This window comes from Cynocephalus volans, chromosome 8 (assembly GCF_027409185.1).
Source record: "Cynocephalus volans isolate mCynVol1 chromosome 8, mCynVol1.pri, whole genome shotgun sequence".
NCBI lineage: Eukaryota > Metazoa > Chordata > Mammalia > Dermoptera > Cynocephalidae > Cynocephalus > Cynocephalus volans.
In genome coordinates, this window is record NC_084467.1 from 19,932,574 (window position 1) to 19,958,114 (window position 25,541).

The 25,541-nt window shown below is 46.5% G+C and overlaps 1 protein-coding gene across 2 annotated transcripts in view; it reads right to left on the bottom strand.

Moving 5' to 3' along the window:
- The window catches only part of RHCE (Rh blood group CcEe antigens), a 42,847-nt gene that overhangs the window by 15,698 nt on the left and 1,608 nt on the right, over positions 1 to 25,541 (bottom strand). The window contains exons 2-7 of one of the 2 annotated variants that reach the window (XM_063104587.1): positions 18,692 to 18,881; positions 14,591 to 14,741; positions 7,955 to 8,102; positions 7,015 to 7,181; positions 3,087 to 3,224; positions 833 to 966 (exon numbers count right to left, since the gene is read on the bottom strand). In XM_063104587.1, coding sequence (XP_062960657.1) covers positions 833 to 966; positions 3,087 to 3,224; positions 7,015 to 7,181; positions 7,955 to 8,102; positions 14,591 to 14,741; positions 18,692 to 18,881 — 928 coding nt within the window. The remainder of the gene's footprint in view (positions 1 to 832; positions 967 to 3,086; positions 3,225 to 7,014; positions 7,182 to 7,954; positions 8,103 to 14,590; positions 14,742 to 18,691; positions 18,882 to 25,541) is intronic. The other variant, XM_063104588.1, reaches the window with a different exon arrangement.

Genomic DNA, 25,541 nt, shown 5'->3' on the forward strand with positions numbered 1-25,541 from the left:
AATGAGATGATGCAAGTAATGATTTTTGGCACAATGCCTAGCTCTTAGAAAGCAGTCAATAAAGAGTATTATCAGTAATACTGTCATTGCTGTATCAGTTCAAGTCACTCTTTCATTTTATGTGAGCCACATCCAGAAAATACTCACACAACCTCCAGGAGGTAATGGCCAGGGCTCTGGTATGTCAAAGCGAGCACTGCTGCCCATGGTCTGGGGTTGCACAGGACCTAACTTTGGTTCAGAGGCCCATGTTCCCATCTCACAGCAAGATCTCAGCCAAGCCCCTTCCCTCTCTGGGCCTCGGGATGGGTTGTGCTTAGCATTTCCCTACAATAAATTATTAAATCCCCTTAACCACACAGTGTTGGCATCAAGGAGCTTCCCAACAACCTAATGGGGGTGGTATATCATTACCCTCACTTACGATTGGGCGACCAGGGCTGAGGAAAGTTAGGTAGCACGCCCAGCTAGGAAGCAGAGGGAGCAGGTTTCAAGAGCATTCTGACTCCACAGCACAAGCTCTTTACCATGACCTAAACCACCATGGGTGGAAACAGACTCAACTGGGCTGTGCCCACATTTGTGGGGTCTTGGGACTCTGCCTTTGTCCTGCACCCAAGCTGCCCATTTTGGAAAGAAGAAGTGGCCTGGAGAGGTGATGACTCCATACAAGGTAGGGGCTGGGCAGAATTTCTGAGTAAATTGGCCAAAAAATATTTGCCGAGGCCTACTGAGTGCCTGGCCCTGAATGCATGCTCCCCAGCTGAGGGCTCTGGGCACATTTCTTCTCCAGTTGGATGGGGAGGTTAAGGGGATAAGCTGAGTGACCCACATGGAATTCTTGGTCCAGCTGATCTGAAGCACTACAAGCACAATGTAGGTGATCCCTCCGAGCAGACCCGGCAAGCCGAAGGTGGAGTACATGTTGCAGGTATCATGAATCCCCAGCACTGGGCTGAAACACACCTGGGGACAAACATCATTATAAGCAGATCTGCAGGTAAGACCCATATTCCCTATCCACCCTTTTCACTCACCTCGGCATCCAGGGCCACCTAAAGCAGTACTTCTTAGACCTGAATGTGCGCTCACATCACCTGGGGACCTTGTTAAAATGAAATGTCAAATTTGGGGGGGAGGGGAGGGCCTGAGATTCTGCCTTTCTAACAAGGTTCCAGGCGATGCCAGTACTGCTTATCCACAGACCACACTTTGAGTAGCAAGGGTCTAGCTTAGGCATTATTCGTATTTTAGGCTGATAATTCTTTGTTGTGGAAGGCTGTCCTGTGCACTGCAGGATGTTTAGTAGCATCCCTCTAGATGACACCCAGGGGTGTCTACCAAGAATGTCTCCAGACATTGTCAAACGTCCCCTGGGAGCGATCGAGACCCACTGGTCTAGCCCACACTTATGTGCCATCCCAAAGACAACATGGCTGATTAGAAGAAAATTAACATTCCCAGTGTTCCTTCAGCATCATCACTCAGTCTCCCAGATGGCTGTGAGCCAACAGATGTGGATAGAAATGCAAATTTGATCAGGCTAGTCCTCTTCTTAGAACCCCCATTGTCTTCAGAATAAAAATCCAGATCCCTCACCTAGCCCAGGAGATATGCCCAAGCACCTCCCATCTCTCAAGGTGCTGGTTGCACCATATCCCAGGTAAACCCTATGCTTTAGCCATAAGAACATCTTTCTGTTTCTGGGCCACATGCCCTTCTCACCAGTACTGTTCTTTGCCTGACTTATACTACTTATTTGTCAGTGCTAAGCTGACATGTCCTCTGCTCTGGGAAGCATTTCCTGACCTGTCCCAGGCTATCTTAGATGTGTTCCTGTAGCAGTTATCACACTGTATTGTGTTTATTTGTCCATTTTCCTCACTAAACTATAGCTGGAGAAGTACAGTAAGTGTTAAAACACATGTGTTGAATGAATGAATGGATGGAGAAGTGAATCATCCTGGAATAGTCTTTCCAGTGGTAGAGTGAAGGACACTGCAGCACAGAGAAAGCAATGGACCCAAGCCCGCGGATAACTTGTTATGCATTCTCTGCTGTGCGCTTCCTCCTTTCATCTCAGGATTTCAAAGCCAGAGGAGATAAAAGACACTTGTTCCCATTGCAAAGATGAAAATCAGACTTTCCCATCTTTGGGAAAATCAAACTGCTGGTAACTTCTTCCTAATTTTAGATTGAAACTGACTCCCTGAATATCCATTGTTCATGCAATTTCAGCCTTCAAAAGTCTACTCCTTTTTCCTCTATCAAGTCTTCAAACCCTTGAAGATTTGTCGTCCATAAATATTTCTCCTCGAAGTATGTTATAACCAATTAGCTCTAATGGAGTATTCTGGTATAATCAGTACTTGTTCAGCATTGAAGAAAGAAGAATCCATCCACTTAGAAGAATTAAGACAACTGGAAGTGGACATGACCTGGATTGTCAGCCCAGAATTCTCTCTTCCGGGTGCTGCCCCTTCCTCCTCCATCCACATGGCTCAATGGCAGCAGCCATGTATGTATGACATGCCCCACCCCCACCTTCAGCCAAAGATGACACATTATCCAAGTTAAGCCAAAGAGCCCCTTCTCCAGAGAATTCAGAATTGGAGCCAAGAGATTCCACCTGGCTGCTTTCTTGAAGCAAAAGACTACATCCTACCATGTGGAGTAGTAGGAGAAGAGGAAGCAGGTGTACAGAGAAGAAAGCAGATATTTGGGAAAAGCAAAGAAAGAAGTAAAGCAGGAACTTTTTGGGTTCCCCTCAACACTCCAGTCTCTGATGCCAGCCTTTCCGGGGTTCCCAGCAGCACCCCTGGTCCTTGGGCTCTATGACACCTCAGGAGCCTTATAACAAATTCCCCCTTATACCTGAGCAAGCTTGAATGGGTTCTTTTACTTGCTCCCCAGCATCCTCACAAATGTACCATCCAACTGGGGTGGTCCCTCACCCAGGCTTTGAAGCCAACATGAGAAAGCACCAACACCTGCCTAATGCAGCCCATGGCATCACATAATTGCCCACAAGGATCCCAGGATACTGCTGATCTCAGCCAAAGCAGAGGGTGTTAGTTGTTTCTTACCGGCAGGCACTTGGCTCCCCCAGTGGAGATCAACCCAGCCACAAGACCCAGCACCATGGCCAGCCAAGGAGAAGAGATCAGGTGACATGAGACACCCACAGCCACGCCTCCTGCCAGCACCGCATTGTGGACGTGAGTCTGAAAAGAAATAGCTTGTGGGTGAATGAAGTGAGGCACAGAGAGGACACTGTCTTGCTGAAAGTTACTCAGCAAGCTGGTAGCAGGGCAATGCCATAACGTCCTCTCTGCTTTGTGAATCCTGTGACCATCCCCTCCCCTCTGTTGGGACTATATGACCTTCATCAATGGGCTAGCTCGTGCCCACCTCTTAGGCTCAGGGAGCAGTTCCCCTGATTGGGAAGCACAAAGGGAATCATCTGGAAAGTGCATCCTAGCCACCCCTCACACTTATCAGTGATGTGGCCTTGGGCACTTAGAAGAATACAGCTTTGATAATACCTACTTCATAGGGTTTTTGCAAGGATTAAATGAGTTACCACATATACAGCTCTTAGCTCAGTGCCTGACATAGACTATTACTAATGCCCAATAAACATGTCATTATTATTATTGCCTACTTGGCGCCTATGCCACCCTGTGTGGCTGGACCCAATTACAATAAGCGGGGCCTTGTTTCTGGGTCCCACCTCTGCTGTGTCCTTCATTGCTATGAAACGGGAGCCTTACCTTGCTCTCATCTGACCCTCTACTCTACCTAGGTGTTGGCAAAATATAGGAAAATGGTCAGGGCCCCTCAGATGTTCAGAATCTTGCTGAGCATTTGATGTAAATATGCATGTGCGCCCAGGTGTTCCTGGCTATTGTCTAATGTAATTGCGCATGTGCACCTAGGTGTCCTAGGTTATGACTTAAGTATAAAGGATGAGTGGCTCTGATCCATGGTGCCCCCGGCCCCCAGGATACCCTCAGGGTGGGCCATGGGGAGGCCGCTACTGCTGCAAGCTGTTGCTGCCAGTGTCCCCAGGACCCTCTGAGAGGCCGCTGCCACCACCAGACCCGTAAGTTGCTGGACCGGTAAGCTGCTGCTGTTGTGGCTACTGAGGACTGAGCTCCTGTCATCTGCCAATGGCTCCTGGGATCTTTCCCAATTACCTAGAGCTTGTGGACCTGCGTGTGAGGGGTCTGGTGACCCAGTCTGTACAATGGGTTTGAAGGGTCTGAGCCCTAGCCCTGACAATACAAATGGAAACTTAGTAGAACTAAAATAACGAAACGTTTTGGCTTTAGTTACGATTTGCCTTACTCAACAACTGGCGTAGTCGTGTAGCTTTACACTAGGCCTTGGAGCTCTGGGCTCTGGGACCAGCTTCTGGGCTTCCCTCACCTGATGCCCACTCCTGTCTCCCTGGATGTCCCTACCTTATCTGCTCCTGGATTCTCTGTCACCATGGAGCTCACCTGGGGGAAACCCCCTGCCCCTTACACTGGAATTATGATGTTAGCTCATCATCAGGGGCCACATTCTCTCTAAGCCCCTTATCTGTCTAGACTCTTCCCCAGCACCTCTGCCTGGCTGACCCCATGCCCAATCATCATCGGAAATTATATTGCCTTTGGCTCCCCCCTCATCTCCCCTCCCAAAACTCACACACACAGTCCCTCGGGTATATTACTAATTGCAGCTAATTTTTGCCTAGCACTTACTCCACATTAAGCACATTAAACACATTATCTCTTAATTCCCACTTTACAGATGAGGCAGTTGAGGCTCAAAAAGTTGAAGTGGCTTGACCAAGGTCACATGACTAGCATAACATTTCTTCGGATTCTGACCGCTCAATTTTCAAAATTTCTTGTGGGGTTTCCAGTAAAGATGGCAGAAGAGAAGGTCTCTAGCACCACTCTCTCCCAAGTCAACTAATTTACAGCTATTAAAAAGCAACAGTAGCCAAGCTGGGGCTGCTAGAGTTCAGGGGAAGAGGAGGAGAGACCTACAGAGTACATGGAGCCAGAGAAGCCATGAGAGAAAGAATAAACCTCTGACCATTTTGAGCCCTGGCTACTTCCAGACTGGAGCTGCTGAGCACATGGAGCAGTAGCCAGCAAAAGCTGCAGCTGTTCCCTTCAGATGAAGTTGCTAGGAGGCAGCAGGGGAGAAGAGGGCCCTGGTGACCCCCAGGCCAGCAAGACCACTAATAGGGTTCCCAAGTACCCACGTAGGACTGAGGAGCCACAACAACTGGAAAAAAAAAGAGCCACTCAGAGGTCAGTGAGTCATTGCAAGGGACTGGAGCACAGCCCATCCCATGGGAAGTGTTTGGAGCATGGGCAGTAGGGAAGATGGGCCCACTGGGGGAACACTGGGGCACAGCAAGGACAGCTGATCTGCCCCCCAATCACCATAGGACCACTCAGAGCAGACTGGTCAGGAATATGGAATGGCATGGGGTGCAGTTTGATGAAAAGACTCAGGCCCAGACCAGTGTTTCTACATAACCCAGGTGCATTGGATTTCACTAAACCTGGAAGTCCTATAAAGTCAACCATTAAAACCTGAGCTGCACAAAAAGCCTTCACCAGGGAATCAACAGCAAAGCAGCAATTTAGCTCAATCACAGAGCTCAAGTACTGGTCCCCAAAGGGAGCTCTACCACTTTAGAAGTAAGCAAAGGACAACAAATTAGTTTCGGCTCAAAGTTTAAGTAGTGGGAACAACAAATAATCCAACACAGAACTGGAGAAAAAACTGAGTACCCACAACCAGAGACAAAGTTTGATATTAACTAGTAAAGACCTCATTTCATGAAAGAACACCTATAACACCTAGAAGGACCAGAAGTCCCTGCGCTACCAAGCCAGAAAGGGGGGACAATCCAGGCACGCTGGACCCTCCACCCACAACCAGGCACCCTGCCAGTGCCATGGCGCCCTCCTGAGGTCCTGAGGTCTGGATCTGAGGACCAGACCCTCCTCCCACAACCAGGTGCATCACCAGTGCCACAGCGCCTTCCCGGGATCCTGAGGTTTGGAGCCAGGGGCCAGACCCCCTCCCACAACCAGGCACACCACCAATGCCACCACTAAGTAGGTAAGGAGCATGCCAAAAACAACACTTCCATGTGGGTGGCCCACCACGGCCACCACAATAACCATGGCTGCCACAAAAGTGGCTAGACACCACAACTGCCATGCAGATGGTCCACCAGCCACTGGAGTGCATTGACACAAGGAGAGTAACCAGCAGAGACTAAAGAAAAGAAGAGTTTGTCTCTCTCCATAAAGCTCATTCCAGAGGGACAGAAGAAGCATCTACTCTACAATAATACTGGGGGACCTGAACACACCTCTCAGCATTGGACAGATCATCTAGGCAACAAATCAACAGAATAACCATTACTCTTTCAGAAGGAGAGAAGAAATCTAGGGTAATTAGTGGGGGGGGGATGGGGAGAGATTGGACAAGGGGCATAAAGAATAAGTATGATTTATAACAATATATATGCTAGTAATATTGATTTGATCAACATATGTCTAGGTTGGACCCCAAAAATATGTATAATCAATTATGATTCAATAAAAATTAAAAACAAAAACAAACAAAAATTTCTTGGGGGAGGGGGAGAGGTTGACTAATTCTAGTCTGCACTGCTGCCTCTTGCTTGTAGTGACTGGCTTTAGCAACTAGCAGAAACAGGGTTCAAACTTGGGTCTGTTTGATGTCAACACTGATGGATTTAGTCACTCCCCTAGAGAGCCTTTGGTCATTTGACAGTCTCCTGAGTCCCAGTGCCCAGTGTGACCACCCAGCATTCTTCCTAAAGCCCCATGACATTGCAGGCAAAGCATCATCACCTGGCGTGCTCTTTCCCAGCCCAAGGGGCTGGCACTGAGGGTGTGGGAGGGGGCGTAAATATGTGTGTTAGGCCTGGAGGACCAAATGCCACCCAAGGGTCAGTCCCCTCCTCACCATGCTGATCTTCCCTTGGGGGTGAGCCAAGGCCGACACTGAGGTGGCTGTCACTGTGCTGACCGCGAGTGCGTAGCAGGTGCTGAGCACGGCCTTCTTCCTTTCATTTGGCAAGTCCAGCAGAGCAGAGTTGAAACTTGGCCAGAACATCCACAAGAAGAGGGTACCTGGGGGCCAGAGAGGGTCATTGGCCAAAACCACCATCCCTATTGCAAAGTCCTGAGCCTCCAGAGGGCTTCGGATGAGGAGAATCCTAGAGCTGACAAGTTTCAACTTGGTCACTTTTTAGCTAGCACTTTGGACAAGTCATGTCTTCCTTCCAAATTCTTAAGTTGGTAGGAACCAGCTAACATTTTATAGGCAAGGAAATTAAGGCCCAGAGAGTTGAAATCTAGTTGAAATCTACAAACCCCAGACCTCCTGGACCCAGTCCGTAATGGCCAAGTGCTTATTTTTAAAAATTAACGTGCTGCTTTAACTTGGCCCCAGGGCCTGATACTCATTCGCCTGTGGCAGACTTCACTGCCTGACTTCCTCTCAGCCTCTCCCAGCAGTCTAAGTTCACCATATCCACTGCAGCTTTTCAAAGTACAACATTAGTCCTATTCTCTTCCCACCCCTGTTCCTTTCCTCACTCCCACGCCCTCCTTTCTTCACTTGTCCAATTCCCTCCTTTCCATTAAGGACAAAAGGATTGGGAAAACTTACTTAAACATAATGAGTCTCTCTTCTCCATTGGTATTAATGAAGAGAGGTCCCTAGAAGGGAATGCTTAATTCAAAGGTGTGACTTCAGCAAACACCACTCGAAACGAGTCATTATGAAGGGTCTCAGACACCCCAGGGTAAGTTGGTAAAGAGAGAGGTTTTGCAGCAGAGGCCTTTTTGAGCCTCTTGGCTTTTAGCCCAGTAGGAGACCACCCATCCCACCTTGTCCTTACCCAGCATAGCAAACAAACTGGGGCTCGTTGCTGTCTTTTCTTTCTCCTCCACTCCTTTAAGCAGAGGCCTTGAGAGGTACCAGGCCAAAGTCAGCCCAAAGCAGGCCGCAAACACATGGACGTACATCATGCTTACGTGGTCGTCTGTCTGCAACCAAAGCCAGCATGAGTAGTGAGTGTAGCATCTTCTGCACATAGGTAAACCCCCATGTTCCTTGGAGAAAGTTCTGAGCTTCACGTAGGCTGTGTGACTTGAAGTCATGAGACCAGTGTTCAGCACTTACCCCACTCAGCCCAGCAGGCTTTCCCCCTTCACAGGAGCCCTGTGAGTAGGTGTGTATTTATTCCAGGGAGCTCACTCATTGGCCTTTATCATTAGTTCTTAAAGGCTTTTGGCTGAGGTCAAAGCATTAGGTAGGGCAAAAAGCCCCATGGAAGTGCCCCACTGCTTCCTACTCTTCGGCGGAATTCCAAGTCTGCGTGGAGTGATAAGTGATATAAACTTTGCAATATGAAGCAGCCAGACTTCTTATAATACCAAACTAAAATCCTTAGTAAATTCTAGATATTTGCTAATTTTGCTTCATGAAAATAAAATTTAGTAATCCTCCCAGAATTGGCGGAATTTTTACCACCACTCCCCACAGACCCCCACCTTGGTTTAAGCCACCATCACTGCTACCCCAAATTATTGCAATAATTTCCTAACTGGTCTCCCCATTTCCACCTTTGTCCCCTTACTGACTGTTCTCCATGCAGCAGCCAGAGTGACCTTGTTAAAATGTAAGTCAGATCATGTCACTTCTCTGCTCAGATCCCTCCAGTGGCTCCCACCTCACTCAAAGTAAAAGTCCGCATCTTGCTATATGACCTACAGGACGCTGTGTGATCGGCTCTCACACTAACCTCTATGATTTCACCTTCTATTCCTCGCCCCCACTTGCTCCTCTCTCTTTCTGAAATGCACCAGCATGTCCCCACTCCAGGTCATTCAACTGCTTGGGAAGCTCTTACCCTTCTGCAGGGGCGTAACCAGGGCAGGGTGGAGGGAGATGGTCACCCTGAGTGTAAGCAATAAGGGAGTGCAGACTAAAGCCCACTAAAAGTCTGTCTGCTTTTTATTATCACCTTGTGCCAGCAATTCTAAACAGCGCCAGTGATAAAATACTCCTCTTGGCAGAAGATGCAGACCACTCCCACCATCCTGCTATCGGTTGGACACTGTTCTCAGATACCATGTGGCTTGAGCACCCGCTTCCTTCAGGTCTGTACTCAAAAATGACTTCCTCGGTGAAGACTTCCCTGGCCACCCTAACTAACATTCTATTCCCCCTCCCCAACTCTATCTACTTTCTCCTTTTATTTTTTCTCTGTAGTACTTATCACCATCTAAGATGTTATATCTTGTGCCTATTTTATTGTTTATTGGCAGTCTTTCCTTCTGGAATGGAAGTTCCATGAGAGTTGTATTTTTCTGTGGCTACAAGAGTGCCTGGTATGTAATAGATACTGAATAAATATTTGTGAAATGAATATATGAATGCTAAGGAGCCCTCATTCATCCATAAAGATGAAAGCCTATGCAAATCCCTTGCAAAAACTGAAAAGAGTGCTTGCATCTTTAATCTCTTTGAGCTCCCCCAGGAATCCAGAAACCTCACTTGGGGATCATTGGCTTGGAATACTCATTTCTCGAGTTGCCTCCATTGAAATGGCTCTGGTCAATGACTCTGGTTCCCTCTGAGCTCTCCCAGTGAACAAACCCAAGCTAAATTGAAGTTTTGAGGACAGTGAACTCTCAAAATCTATGCTAAATCCTCCCCTAGACCAGTTAAACTAGCAAGTCGAAGCTGCAGAGAAGAGATGGCATTAAATTAATGCAGTCTTTCAAAACAATCTATATGAAGACTGTAACAAAGTAGGAAATGGTTTATAATGTGCTTCTCACAGTGTTTCATCTCTGGAATTTACCCCTCTTCTTGACAGCCATGTTTTCTCTGTGCAAACCATCATCTATGCCAGTTGCAGCTGGTTGGACCAGAGGAGATAAATGACTCAGTGGACTAATCAGATTCTCTCTCCCTAGACTATAGAACTGAGACTAACTGAGAGAGAAAAGTTGTTTTCTGCAGGATCTGGCACATAGAAATGCAGGAACAAATGCAGGGATGGAATGGACATGTTTTTCATTAAAGAGAAAGCAAGTATACAGAGAAATTAGATGTACAGAGGAAAAAGAAGCCAAAAGATTAAGAGCATGAATTACTTGGAATCCTAAAGGTTTCTCATATCCAGTTCCAGCACCTTCCTGAGTCAGGCTGCACATCCTGCCCTCAGTGGTCCTTATACTAAATTCCCCGCATTCTGCCTAAGAAAGCTCCAGTGATGTTTTCTTTCTTGGGACCAAGGAGTTATCATTAATCCTCATAGTAAGAGAGAGAAAAAACAGAAAATGAAAGTGTGCCTATGTGAATCTATGAACCCATAGTGATATAAATAAATAGATGAATGAATGAATGAATGGAGAAGTGAAAGCTCTTCTTTACAGAAGAATCCCAAATAATGGATGTGGAAGGGAAGATGGAATTAGAAAACCAGTATTGGCAATCTCCACAGTACTAATTGATTCTGCAGGAATCAGTGAATGCTAAAACCAGTGGGTGAAAGTTGGATGAGAAACAGGATATTCATAGGAAATTATCTCCTCACAAGACATTTATTAATTACAAAGGGGGAAATAGTAACTTAACAGTGGAAGGTCCTGGCAGACACCATCTTAACCAAGTGTCCAGTAATGGGACAGACAGACAGTACATCTCCTAATATGACGTGCTAAGAAGGACACACGGCACTTTTGCGGAATTCCTGCCCAAAATGCATCCTCTCAATCTAACCATGAGGAAACAGTAGACAAGCCCACAATCTACAAAATGTGTAACTTCAAAACATGTCAAAGTCATGAATAATGAAGACCAAAGAACTGTTCCAGACTGGTGGAATTTAAAGATCGTAAGAATTAAATGCAAGGTGCGATCCTGGACCAGAAAATAAATTTTTGGGCCAGCTCATGGCTCAGTCAGGAGAGTGTGGTGCTGATAACACTAAGGCCACGGGTTCGGATCCCTATTATAGGGATGGCCGGTTAGCTCACTTGGGAGAGCGTGGTGCTGACAACACCAAGTCAAGGGTTAAGATCCCCTTACTGGTCATCTTTTAAAAAAACAAAACAATAAAATAATAATAATTTTTTTCTTTCACTAAACAGGATATTATTGGGACAACTTGTGAAATTTAGTAAGGTAATAATATTGTATCAATGTTAATTTCTCAATATTGTTAACTGAGCAATGATTATGTAAAAACATGCCCTTGTTTTGAGGAAATGTACACTGAAGTATTTAGTGGTTAAAATAAAGTCATATATACAGATGAAGAAAATCAAAATTAATAAATAATAAGAACCTCCAATATTACCTTCCAGACATTGTTCTTTTTTCCCAGCTCCCTTAAAGGACATGCCACCACACTCTCCCCTCCCTGCTGCAGTTCTCTGCCTGCCTCCTGGCTGCCTGTTAGTCACTGAGGATTTCAGCACCTTTCTCTCCATCCCTCTTCCAAGGCATCATCTTGGTCCACCCAACTCCTTCCCCTCTCTGTTCCTCAACTTTCCCTCCTCTAAGAGCTTTCCCTACATTAGGTTTCTGCCACCCACATCCTCTTGAAACCTTAGACCTTGTCATTACCACTAACTGTGCTACCTCCAAAATCTCAATTTCAAGCATCCTACCTTATCACAACCACCATCTCCTATCTGTCCAGCTCACTTCCTTAGGTCTCCCCACCTCAACAGTTCTAGTCAATCGAGCCTGATAATAATGGTGCTGATGACAATAACAGCATTGCCACAGCACTTACCCTGTGCCAGGCACTGTTTCAACCCTTTATATATTTTAACTTGTTGAATCCTTGCAGCAGCCCTGGGAAGTAGGTATTATTATTATTATCCCATCCTATAGATGGGAAAACTAGGGCACAGAGAGGTTAACTAAGTTACTCAGATTGACTCAGCTAGTGTGGATTGAGCTGAGAATTGACACAGGCCAGCTGGCTGCAGAATCTGTGCAGAGCGCTTGCTCTTAACCACTAGGATTCCCGTGTTTGCTGTCCATCCTTCTGTCACTTTCTCACTCCTTCCTTAACCAGCTTAGATTTTATGGCCCACTGTTATATTCCCTTCCTTGCAGACGGCCCCTTCTCTGGTCTCTCCTGTTCTCTGACTTCTCTCTGGGCAGTACCCCAGGCTGGGCAAGGCCAACTCTCTGCTTCTGCCACATCTGTCCCAGGGCAGCTGTACCCAGCCCTGATCACCGGTGCACTTCCATAGGATCACAAGCCCCAAAGGGCCCGGGGACCAGCCTGTGCTCTCTGGTCCTCTCACTCTTTTCCACTCTCATAGGTGACCATATCACACCTTCCCTCTCCTCAAACCCCACCTCTCCTGATGACTTTGCCTCTTGTTCCTCTGAGAAAACAGAAGCAATAAGTAAAGAGTTTTCTCCCTGCAGGCGACTGGAACTGCGGCACCCCACCACCCAATCTGCCAGCCCACTCACGGTCTCTGCCTCCCCTCCCATTAATAAGATGAGCTGTCTGTGCACCCACCTAAAACCGTCAGTGCCCAAAACCCCGCTCCCTCCTCCCAACTCGAAGACTTGACTCTCGAAATTCACCTCTCTTCTGTGTCATCAGTTTTTTTCTTTCTCTACTGGATTATTCTAACCGGCATATAACTATCAGGTGATATCTTAAGTAAATAAAAAATCTCCCTTGGCCCCATTCTGCCCTTCAGCTTCTACTCCGTTTCTCTGCTCCCTGTTACAGCAAAATCTTTGAAGGGCGGCCTCCACATGGCCTCCGCTCCCCCATCTCCCACTCCGAACCTCCATCCTCCTCCAAAACCATGCTGTCAAGGTCCCCTTGCCAAATCTGATGGGCAATTCTCAGGCCTCATCTTACTTGACCTTTAAACGGAATTTGATCCACCTTAAGCCCTCTCTTTACTTTCCTTCCAGGATCCTACCCTGTCCTGGGTCTCCTCCTACCTCTCTCACCACAATCCCCAGTCTCTTCTCCCTGTTCTTCCTCATGTCCCCATCTAAAATTTACGGTGCTCTAGGACTCAGTCCTCAGACTTCTTCACATCTCTACTTACATTCACTCCCTGGGTGATCTCCCGGAGTCCCATGGCTTTAAACACTATCAATAACCAGACAACTTCCAAATATAGATCCCTAGCCCTGACCTTTCTACTGAGCTTCAGACTTGTACATTTCCATTCAGTGTCTCCACTGGGATGCTTAATACACATCTCTAGCTCTAACCTTAACCCTAACCCTACCACATTCGAAAACAAACTCTGGATTTTCCCTCCCAGATCTACTCCATCTCAATGCTCCCATCTCAGTAAATGCACCATCATCTACCCAGTTGCTCAAAGTCAAAACCTTGGCGTTATTTTTGGCCCTTCTCTTTTTCTCATAGCTCACATGCGGTCTATCAGCAAATCCTATCAATTCTGCCTTCAAAATGCAGCCAAAATCCAGCCACCTCCCAGCATTTTCACAGCTGTCATCCTGGTCCAAGTCTGGATTATTGCAACAGCCTCCTCTGCTCTCCACCTGCTCCCTCCCTTGCCCCTTCAGTCTTTTCCGAACCCAGAAGCCAGAAGGATTCTTTTACAACTTAACTCAGATCATATCTGCTCAAAACTCCCCAATGTTCTCCATATTTCTCAGTGTAAAATCCAAAGGCCTCACTATGGGATACTGAGGCATAGCAAAGAGGCTTCACGATCTCTTTTTTCTTTTGTAAATATGCATCATCTCATTCAATTAATTCAGTTACTCCTCCAAACCTTTTGTGGTAGTGATGTTATCCTCATAATATAGATGAAGAAACTGAAGCTTTAAGAGGTTAAATTACCCAGAGTCACATGGGGATTTATGGCACAGCTGGGCTATAAACCTCAGTCTTTGACTACAAGTCCAGTGCTCTTTTTTCTAAACCAAGCTGGGACTCTGAGTTCTCACATGGGCTCTGCCACTATCTCGCTGTGTGATCTTGGGCAGTCGCTGTCCCTCTCTGGGCAACAGCTTTCTCATCTGTGAGATGGGGAAGTCCGCCATATCATTATTCAGGGTCAGGGTTACGGCAGAGGAGCAGGGAGGGCCATTTGGACTGGCCTCACCTTCACTGCTGGCTTCAAACTCAGACCTTCAACAATCTCTCCCAATGAGATCACCTATATAGTTACTGACACACGCTAGTTTGAAAGAAGCACTGGCCATGCATCTTGCTGGGACTACTGCTGGTGGGACCCTGGGAATTAATTCTCTTTTTATATATCCCATGATTATCTTGTGAAAAACACAGTCTTACAGTATCACATTTTGTAAGTTAAAGGCATTAGTTTGCTGGGTTTAAACATTTAGCACAGACCAAAATTTTGTAACCCCATTTGGGCCTGTCTTTATTTTTTTAAATCCCAGAAACTTCACCAAATGGAAGGGGAACCCTCCCCTCTCCACCTTCCCACCCCTCTTCTCCAAGGCCCCCGTTCACAGCACTGTAACTCACCTGGAGGACTTGCCTGCTGGCCATCCTCATGGTACCAAAGACTGTCACCTCCACCAGTGTCATCAACATCAGCTGCACCAAGTTGACCTTCCCCAGGACGGCACCTGCTGAGATCAGCACCGACATAGCGGTCATGGTGGCCCGCTGAATACTGGTGGAGAGAGAGAGGGCCGGGATGACTAAGAAAGAAGGACGCCTCCCATTCATTCATTTGCTCTCTCAGCAAACACTTGCCGTGCACCTGCTCTCTGCCTGGCACTGTTCAAGGCACTGAGCACACAGTAGAGAATAAGACAAGATTTCTACCCACAACGGGGGCCTTGCTGCACAGACCTGAGTCCCTTTTATCCTTTCCCCCATCAGGGTGGCATCTACACTCTGAGAAGTTGATCTGCACACACTTATTGTACTGAGGATGCCCGGAGGTTCTCATACGAATGTCATGGTGAGTTAAGGAGGCTCTCTGTTCAGGGCCCCCTTCTGGAATCTCATGACTGGGATTCTGCCCACGGATTTGTCTTTTCTGCCGTCATCACTCACAGATGCTCAGTAGAGGGCGCTCTTCACCTGCCAGCCCACGCGCCATTCGGTGCCCCCCCCCCCCCCCTCGCCCCTCGTCATCTGGGGCCACTGTCTGTCCTCTCCGTCTCCATGGTTGTGGAAAGAGACCTGGTTTGGAAGTAGGATAAGCCTGGCTTCCAGTCCCAGCTTTGCCACTTGACCGGCTATTTAATCTCACTAGGCCGGTTTCTCCATCTGTAAATAAGAATGATAATAATACTTTTCTTGTGGTAGTGCAGTGTTGATTACAAGGAATATTCTTCATATGTACATATTGAGCACTGAGACTGGCACAAAAAACTAACTCACAAATAGAAACTGGCATCATTAACACTTACTGATTCCTTCCTTCCACTGACAAATGAGCATACTCAGTGTGGGACTCAGGAGGAGAAAACAGTTTTTGTCCTCAAGGTGTTTATAATCCAGCAGGGGAGATAGGGCTTACACCGTGAGCCTGTCGACTAAGAACATCTGTGCTATCACCTTCATTGGAAGGACAGAGCGATGCTGACTGGACTCATCAGGGAGGGCTTCCTGGAGGAGGTGGCACTGAGCTGGGCAATTCACTCTCCCCTGAGCAGCTCTGAGACACCCTCCTCCCCCTGGGAGTTAATGATGATGATGCTACAACCACAACAACAATGGTAATAATGATTTATTGAGCATTACGTACAACAGGCTTGTAACTACATTACCTTATTTAAATTTTAACCCTCTGAGTGACCCTCTGCAAAATGGTGCTAGATGTCCATTCAGTAAGTACCCTCATTTTACAGAAGAGGACATTGAGACTAGAAAACTTGGCTTTTTTGGCAATGGCCACACAGCCAGTTGATGACAGATGTGAGATTCAAACCTAGTTGGCCTGTATCCAAAGCCTGTGCTCTGAAGTCTGGACGTAGCTTCCCCAGTGTTTGCTGCCAACATCACGTCCTGCTTAAGGCACAAGGATTTTAGAGGGAAGGTCAGAGAAAGTCAAAGGGCATAGGGAAGGAGTCTGTAGTGGATTGAATTATGTCCCCCCAAACTCACTGAAGCTTGAGTTGTGAGGCTTGAATTGTGTCCCCCAAGTTTTATGTATTAGAAACTTGGCCTTCACTGTGACTGTTAAGAGGGTGGGAAATCCTATTATGGTAATTGAAATGTGGAGCCTTGAAGAGGTGATTGGATTGTAGGACCGTGCAGTAGGGAATGGATTAATAACGGTGGTCAGGGCTGTGGTTCTGAGGGCTTTAAAAGAAGAGGAGAGTCTGTCTCTCTATCTCTCTGCTTCTATCATCATACAATGTGAGACCCCTGGGTCACTGTCGCCACCACCAGATGGACTTTGGACTTCCCAGGCTCAGAAACTGTAAGCAATAAATTTTGTTTTCTTTGTAAATCATCCAGTTGCAGGTATTTTGTTATAAGCAACAAAAGTGGACTAATACAGAGTCTTACAGGGACCAGGAATTATTTAGAATAAGGGGTTACTCAATGTTTTATCATGCCTGGACAGGTGATGGCTTTTAAGTGAGTGCTCATTTCATTGACAAAGGCTTAAATCAAGAGGACATGTGCCAGCGGTGGCATTTCAGTTGGCGCAACAGTGAAGTACAGTGGTTAGGAGTGCAGCCTCAGGTCTAGGTTGCCTGGCCTGGAATCCCAACTCAGCCACTTCTTGACTGTGTGATCTTGGGTAGATTACTTAACCAGTCTGTGCCTCAGTGCCTTCATCTATAAGGTAGAGGCAACGCTTCTGAAGCTGTCATGAGGGTGAAGTGAGTTGATATGTGTCAAGTGCAATAAGAGGATCGGTTATTGCTGTTATCTTCTAGGGAACATCCTCCAAGACCTTTCAAAATACAGCATTAAAAACATCACACTTTTAGGGTCCCTTCTATTTCTAAGTTCTTACTATGTGAGGAGATCACTGGAGGACATCGCTGAGTAAGACAGGCCCCTGCCCTGAAGGGAGTCAAGGCAGAACCAATTCAGTGCCAGGTCAGGTGGCATGAGTTTGAGTGAGGCCAAGGGAGGGAGGGAGAGCATGCTGTGTCCAGAGGCAGGTCTGGCACCACCCATCAGCCCAGCCCTGGCCAGAACTGGTCAGGAAGGAGCCCATTGTTCAAAGTCAGTTCCATCAGAGGTCACAGCTGGGAGGATCCACGTGGCCAGGGGTGGGGCATGGAAGTTCACTCAGGCTGCAAATGGCCCCTTATTGTCTTCCTGGATTGAGTCAAGAACAAACATGTCCCTGTGGTCATCACAAGAAGGGAGTGACTATCAGATGCCTCCTGCTCGGATGGCTAGGGTACAGAAGGCCGAAGGCTTGTGTGACCTTAAGCCAAGGCAGCAGAGACACCAGACCAGGGCCACCACTGTCACAATTCCCCCAAGTGCTCTTTGTCACTTCCCAAGTGGATAATGGGTAGAGGTAGGGTGGGGGGGGGGGTGGTATCAAATCTTTGTGGGGATTAGATCTAAACCTTCAAAAAGAAAAATGTGGAGAGTTTTTTATTTTCAGAGTTAGTGGGGAGCTGGCTAGAGTGTGTTTCATGTCATGATCACTCTGGAGTGTGTGGGAAGGGTTACAGATAGTTAAAGCTGAAGCCCTCTCTACCACTTCGCTGTGTGACCTTAGGCAAGTGCTTTACCCTCTCTGAGCCTCCATTTCCTTACCTGTATACCAGGTTAGACACCTATCCAGAAGGTTGAACAAAATAATATTTGTGAAGTGCCCTGCACAGTGCCTAGTTCAAGAAGAGCAGTGCCCTGAAGGTCTAGCAGGGTCTCAGAGGGGAGCCGAGTAGCCTTGAGAGATTCCCAAGATGCCCAAGATGGGATTCAGAGTTGGATAAAACAAAAAAACAATTTTTAAGGAAAAATTTTACCTAATTCCTTCTATCAAGTGTATAGCTTGATATGTAACCATCCCCATGTTAACATGGAGATCATCCCCCGTACCCCAGAAGGTTACTTTACACCCCTTCCTAATCAATATCCACCTCTTTGCCCAGGCAACCACTGTTCTGACTTCTAGCATTGTGGATAAGTTTTGCTAGTTCTTAGCATTTCAGATAAATGCATCTAAATGGATCAAAGTTCATTTAAAGAAGGCAAAGGAATGGCTATTTATTGCCTACCAGCATTTGAAGATTGAGAGTCCTTCTTTCTTTTCAAGAGACTGTCTCTGGGTGGGACATTTCTATTTTTTTTTTTTTCCTAATCTCTCTTTCTTAATTTTTCTATGAAATTATACTAATTGTGTAACTTTACAAAATCATAATCAATAATTTAAAAAAGAAAGGATCCAGGGAGGGCTACAGATCTGGACCCCTTGTGACACCACAGAGTAGGGCTGTCAGATAAAATACAGGACGCCTAGTTAAATTTAACTTTTAGATAAACAATGAATAATCTTTTAGAAAAAGTGTATCCTAAATATTGCATGGCATTGGTGCTAGAGAAGGGGATATCCTAGCTCTTCTAGAACCTGCCCTCTTGGACACCACGCCCCTCAAGGACCCCAAAGTGATGCAGCCACCATCCGGTTACCTGGAAAGTGTGATGATCACCTTTCCACGGGAGAAGTGGTTCAGGAAGCCGTCCAGCAGGACTGCCCACTGCCCCCCGAGGGCCAGCATGAAGAGGCCGAAGGCCACACTGCTCCAGCCATGCCGCCGCAGAGACGAGGTGAGGAAGCCAAAGCCGAGGGCTGCCATCACCGTAACATCCTGGAAGCCTGCTCAGGAAGGAGAGGTGGAGAAGGAGGAGGGGGAGGAGGTGGGCAGGATGGAGGGTGGTGTGACATTAGAGTTTTGCAGAAGGGCAGCTGGAAGGGACATTCGAGGTCATTTAAGAGTGCGTGGTCAAGTTACTTTGCCTCTTTGAACCTCAATTTTCTCATCTCAGTAATGCGGATTACATATACATACCATGCAGGGTGGAGATAAGGATTAGACGAGCTAATGCTGGTTAAGCACTTAAGGCAGGGCCTGGCCCATAGTGAGTTCAGTAAATGCAGCAACTATTGTTATTAGTAAACATACTGATATGAACAGGTGTAGAGCATCAGGACCCATGCTTGGCACATAGTTGACACTCAGTAAAGGTAATTGTGGCTGTTACTGGAGATCGGGTTCAACCCCCTCATCATGCACATGAGAAAGTAAAGCCCACAGAAATGGAGTGACTTGGCCCAGGTCATACAGAAAAGAGGAGGCAGAGGCAGGCCCAGTGGTCAAATTAGCAAGAACCAAATTAGCTTCGCAGAAAACAGGTCTCTCCCTTCAACACCTGCTATGAGGGACCTCATGGGCCAGCAGAAAACAGCAGGGCCCTCATCCTTCCTGGCTTCAGACCCCGAGCAAGGGCTACTATAGCAGGTGAGTGGACGAGATGTACCTGATGGCAGGGAGAGGGCCAGCAAAGGGAAAAGGGTGGGCACCTTGATCTGATTTCAGTTCTGAAAATCAGCTTGGGCTCCAGAACTAGATGAACTTGGGTTTGAATGAGGGCTCTGGCACTTTCTAGCTGTGTGGTCTTCATCTAGTCATTTAACTTCCCTGAGCTTTAATAGCAGCTTATCTATTAAGTGTTTACCATGTGCCAATACTGCTTTAATTACTTTACATAGACTATCTCATTTCGTTCTCACAACCATCCTTTGAGATGGGTGCTGTTATTATCACCATTTTACGGATGTCAAAACCAAGGCACAGAGGAGTAAAGTAACTTGCCCCAGTTGATAGAGCCAGGACTTAAACCTGGACAATCTGCTGGAGCCTGTGCCTTTAACTACCACATTATCAGCCCACTTTGAGTTCTCATCTGTTAAATGAGAAAAATAATCATACCTCCTTCATCAGATTGCAGAAATCAAATGGTATAATGCACGTAATCGCTCAGAATAGTAAAGGCCATTTTATCAATAAACACCAACTATTTTAATACATGTATAAATGTCTGGACAGACATCTTGAAGGAATTTTATTCTTTCCCCCTTATGGATATTGTCTCTGGGTTTGGGAGATCTTTTTTTCTTTTATTTTCAGTGTTTAAATTTTCTGCAACCAGCATGTAGACAGTAAACAATTTTTCAAAGCATGGGCTTTGAGTTTAAACAGTTCTGTGTGATCCCAGCTCTAGTATTTCCTATTAGGTTAAACCTAATTAAACAGCCAACAGTTGACAATTTTTGGCCTATAAAAATGGCCATTTATATGTCTCAGCCTTGTAACCCTGTGGCCTTGTATGTTGTTTACTTTCCTCCTCAGCTAAAAAAGGGAATTATACCTATCTCAGAGGGTGCTGGGAGATCTGAAGGAAATAGTGTTTTGTTCTAGTGTTTGGTACAGTGCTTGGCATGTGGAGAAGTCTCAGTAAACAGTGGTTGTTCATTATGATAATCATAGCAATAAGAACTCACCTACCACTGGTCTCCAGCCCCAGCTCTGATAACGAGGAGGAAGCTGTTGTTACTAGAACTCTCCAAAGTCTCAGAAAGCCCCTTCGATTTACAAAGCCCATTTAAATTCACTTCCATTGAACAATACACACACCTACGGTCTGATACAGCATGTCAGCCACAGAGCCCAGCTCCAAATTCCTGGTACAGTGCCCTTCCACCAGCCTAGGCTATCTCTATTTTTTCCCCTGGTCTTGCTAAGGGAACTTAGGCAAGTTCCTTGCTCTTCTTAGGCCTCAGTTTCCCTATTTGTAACACACAGGAGTCAGACTTGATACTGTCTAAGGCTCTTACAGCTCTGGAATATGCTGAGGAGGGGATTAGAGGAAGGTGGGGAGAGGACGGTCACCAGGATAAGGGCAGAGGAGGCCCCTAAAGATTAGAAAGCCAGAGGTTACTGGGTAGGGGGCTTTATCAGGCATAGCTGCCACCCCTGATTCCAGGTATAGGTGCTCAGGGCTTTCTTCCCCAAGGCCCCACTATTCCCAAGGGAGGAAACTGTGCTTCAGCCAACAAGAGGAAATGACGGCCGCAGTTTGCAAGTGCTTTGACAGAGCCCACATGCCCTAAACCGGTCGGTAAATACCATCTGATTTCAAGCCCCTCTCCACTCCCCCCTACATCCTCTCCCTTTCTCTCCCAGCCTCCTGGGGCTTGAGGCCCATACCCACACCTCTTACCTCTCACTACCCAGATTCAGGGCTGGGTCCCATCTCAGCACACCCCCCTGGTGTCAGCCTCCACCTCTCAGAGCCTGCTTTACACCCTTCATCCACCAGTCTGATAAGTTCATGAACTCTAAGGTGTTCAGGGGTGATAAAGAGCAGATGTGCCCCAGGGGCGCTCAATGACTGGGCCCAGAGGAGAATCTTACAGTCTAAGGCAGCCTTCAGGAAAAGTTCATGAAAGCCCCATGACTTTGAAAAAGAAAGTGTAACCTGGGAGTCCAGCAGCAACAGACAAGGCAATAATTACCATCATTGGAACAGCAGGCACATAGAAGGTACCCTCCACATACCAGGCACTGTTCTGAGTCCTTTACAGCCTTAACCCTCAACAACCTCATGCTGTAGGTACTAGTTATTATCCCCACTTTACAGATGGGAAAAGGGAGGCACAGAGAGGTGCTACAACTAGTCCAAGCCACACAGCTAGTAAGTGGTGGCAGGAGGATTTGAACCCTGTCAGGGTTTACCACTATGCCTCCCACCTCTCCATGCAGCATTTACAGTGAAATGGTGAGGAGTGTAGGCTCCAAGTCAGTATGTGAGGGTTCAGGGATTGGCTCTACCTTTGTGTCACAGGCTTCCTGTTCTATAAAATGGGCATGAAACAATAGTACCTGCTCAGAGGATTGCTGTGAACATTGAGCTTGCTGACTCATGCAAATCACTTTGCCCAGCATTGGTTGGGTGCACAGTGAGTGTTAATAACTATTACCCCGTGCCTGCCACTTGTTAGCTGTGTGACTTTGAGCAAGATCATTCCCTCTCAGGGCCTGTTCATTCACTTGCAAACTGTTCGTTTGGATAAGTGCAGTTCAGCCATCTGAGTCCATCCACATGGGCAGCTGCCCCTTCAGGCCTGCTGCCCCTGTGATTCTGGATCTGTGCCCCCACCCACTCTTGCCCCTCCCTCTGACCTGCAGAACCTTCCAGCCCAGCTTCTGCCCCCAAGGCTCTGAGCTTGACCTCCACTCTGTGCTCCCCACTGCTGAAGACCTCTGCCGCCCAGGCTGGGGCCATCCAGGGAGCCCCACACTGCTGCCTCCTCCCCCACAGCCTTGACTCCCAGCCCACCCTCACCCCTGAAGCAGCCTGGGAAAAGAAAAAGATTTCCCAAAAGAGCAGCCCAAGGCTGAGATGTGGAAAGTGCCATGGTTTGGGGTATTTACATTTTACTAGGAAAACCCCTCTTGTTTTCTGGTAGCCCTTCTCCCTGCCTCTGAGGAGTACAGGGGGCATGGGTGTATCCACAGCACAGGGCTCAGGATGTGCCCAATTTGGCAGCCCTAGGGCAGGCTCTGTGTGGTAGATTGTTACAGTAATGGCCCCCAATGAGTCATGCCTCCCAGTATAGACCCCTCCCACGTGGATTTGGCCTTGTAATTTGCTTTGGCCAATGGGACATTAGTAAACATGATACAAGCAGAGGTTTGGAAAGTACCTCCATGTTGAGGCTTGCCCTCTCTTACTGTGGAGTTCTTTTGCTGCCATGTGAAGCAGTCTGGGCTAGCCTGCTGGAACCACATGGCCTAGCTGCCAGCCAGCACCACCTGCCAAACATGTGAACGAGGCCATCTGAGGTCAGACATCTAGGCTGCAGATGCATGAGTGACCCTAGGTGAAACCAACAGAAGAACTGCCCAGCTGAGCCCAGCCCAATTGGTGAACCACAGAATGATAATCATGAGTAAATTAAAAGGTTGCTATTTTAAGCCACTAAGTTTGGGGTGGTTGTCATGCAGCATTAGATAACTGATACACTCTGCTTCCCCTAAGCATCTCACAGGCACCTTAACTCTAAGCCCATAATGGACATTTCATTGTTCATTTACCCCACAACCTATCCCTCTCCTTGTGCCTCTCATCTCAGGAATAGGCATGTCTACAAGCCACATCACACATCTGAAGCTATCCTTGACCCCTACCTCTTTTTCACCAAATACATCTGACTTTATCTCCTAAACATCTCTTGATCTGACTCCTTGCTTCTCCTCCACTGTCCCTGCCCATTGGACTCATCACAGGTCACTCAGACCGGTGGTCATTAGAGCAAGGAATACACACCTCAGAAGATGCCCAAAACAATCCATAGAGGTTGCTGGAAGAATATATTAGCACTTCTAATTTTATTTATTTTTATCTAAAAAATAAAAAATTAAAGCTTATTAATAATAAAAACTAATTATCTTTATCGGTCTTTACATGTGTTAATTCTTTTAATTCTTACAACAACTTACTGAAGTAAGCACTATGATCAGATGACAGAGGTTGAAATGGGGGCAGAGAGAGGTTGAGTAATTTGCCCGAGGTCTCACACCTAATAGGATGCAGAAGCAAAATTCGAATCAGTCTAACTCCAGTAGTTCTCAAACTTTCATGTGCATTAGAACCACCTGAAGGGCTTGATAAAACACATATTGCTGGGCCCCACCCCCAGAGTTTCTGATCAGTGGGTTTGGGTTGGGGCCTGAGAATCTGCATTTATAAAAAGTTCCCCAGGGCATGCTGAGGCAGCTGGCCTGGGGACCAGACTTTGAGAACTGCTGATCTAGGCTATTCTGCCTCTAACGGTATTTGGTGAAGTTTACAACTCTGCAAGTATTTAATGTCCAGATTAACCCAGAACCTCCCCTCACTTGCTCAGGATGTCAGACGGCCTCAAATCTCCTAGCTTTGGAAGGTGTCCTGAGGGAATATTGGGCCACTGAGAAGGGCTGATATGTGTTTCTTCATATTCGTAATGTTACAACTAATGGCAGGGCTTTTTTAAAAAATTTAACCATTATGGAAATTTTTAAGCATACACAAAGGCAGAGAAAATAGCATAGTGACCTCATGTACCCATCTCTAAGCTTTGATGATTGTCACATGGATCCAATTTTGTTTTTATGATCCTTCTTCACTTTTTCTTCTTTTCTTTTCTCTCTCTCTCTCTCTCTCTCTCTCTTTCTTTCTTTCTTTCTTTTCATAAAGCAAACCCTAGACATCATACCATTTCAAAATGCTTCTCTAACAGTTAGGGGCTTAAAAAATAATCCATCACGCTTTTATCACACCTAACAAAATTAACAATAATTCCTGCATATCATATATTCATGCTATATTCAGATTTCCTGATTGTTTCAAAAATGTCTTTTAGAAGTGGCAAGTTTGAATAATTCATTGTAGTTTACATGGACTGGATTAGACAAATGGATTAACAGATTAAGTTATCTAGGTTAAACTCAACTAACCTTCACAAAATGGACTAATGGGTTAAACAACTGCGAAAAGCACAGATTGGATGCAGAACAATGATAGCAGTTAAATAAACAAAAAGACAAGGGCAGAGTGATACTTCTTCTGCGGAGCTCTTTGTCAGTCACGTTCAAGGTTAAAAAAAAGGCAGTCTAATCAGACCTGACAAGAAGTCAACCAAGACAATTCGAAATTATCAAAATGACTGAGGAATGGATTTATATTCACTGTCATCAATGGTAACAATGGACCTCGCTTGGAGATTGAATGGCACCATTACTAATAGTATTTTGAAAATATTATATATTTCATTTTGATCTCTTTCAGATTTTCTAATTCGTGTGTATGTATTATAATATATAAAGCATGTTATATATTGCAGAGTAGTCGAGTAGAATATATTAATGTGGCGCATTCTGAAAAATGGCGTGTGCTCAATCAGAAGTTTGAAGCCCTCGGGTCAACACTACACTACAACCTCCATGTTGGTCTCATGCCTGAAGTCACGCCCCCTCCCTCATTCCCCTATACCAGCTCTGAAATGGCTTTCTCCATAACCCAAATTCAAACCCGTCCCATTCCTGCCTCCTATTAGATCAGCAAAATGAAGGCCCAACTCTTCCCTCAACCCAATGGGTCCACCACACCAGGAGCACTGCAGTGTTAAGCCCCAGCCCAGTCTACCCCAGTATGTGCACACACAATGGCTCTTGCTGTCCTCTCACTCTAGAGGACCCTCCTTTTTCACATGGTTAACTCCTGCTGAGACATCAAGAACTGGCTGGGCAGTCACCTCCCTCCAGAAGACTTCCCTGACACCATCATCTGCCCTGCCTGGGTTGTGGACCTTCCTCTGTGATTCCACATAAAGTGAGTTTCCAAGGACACTTTATACCTATGTCAGCAGCACAGTGTGGGGGTGAAGAACATGGACCCTGGAGCCAACCTACAAGATTAGAATAGTGGCTCCTATACC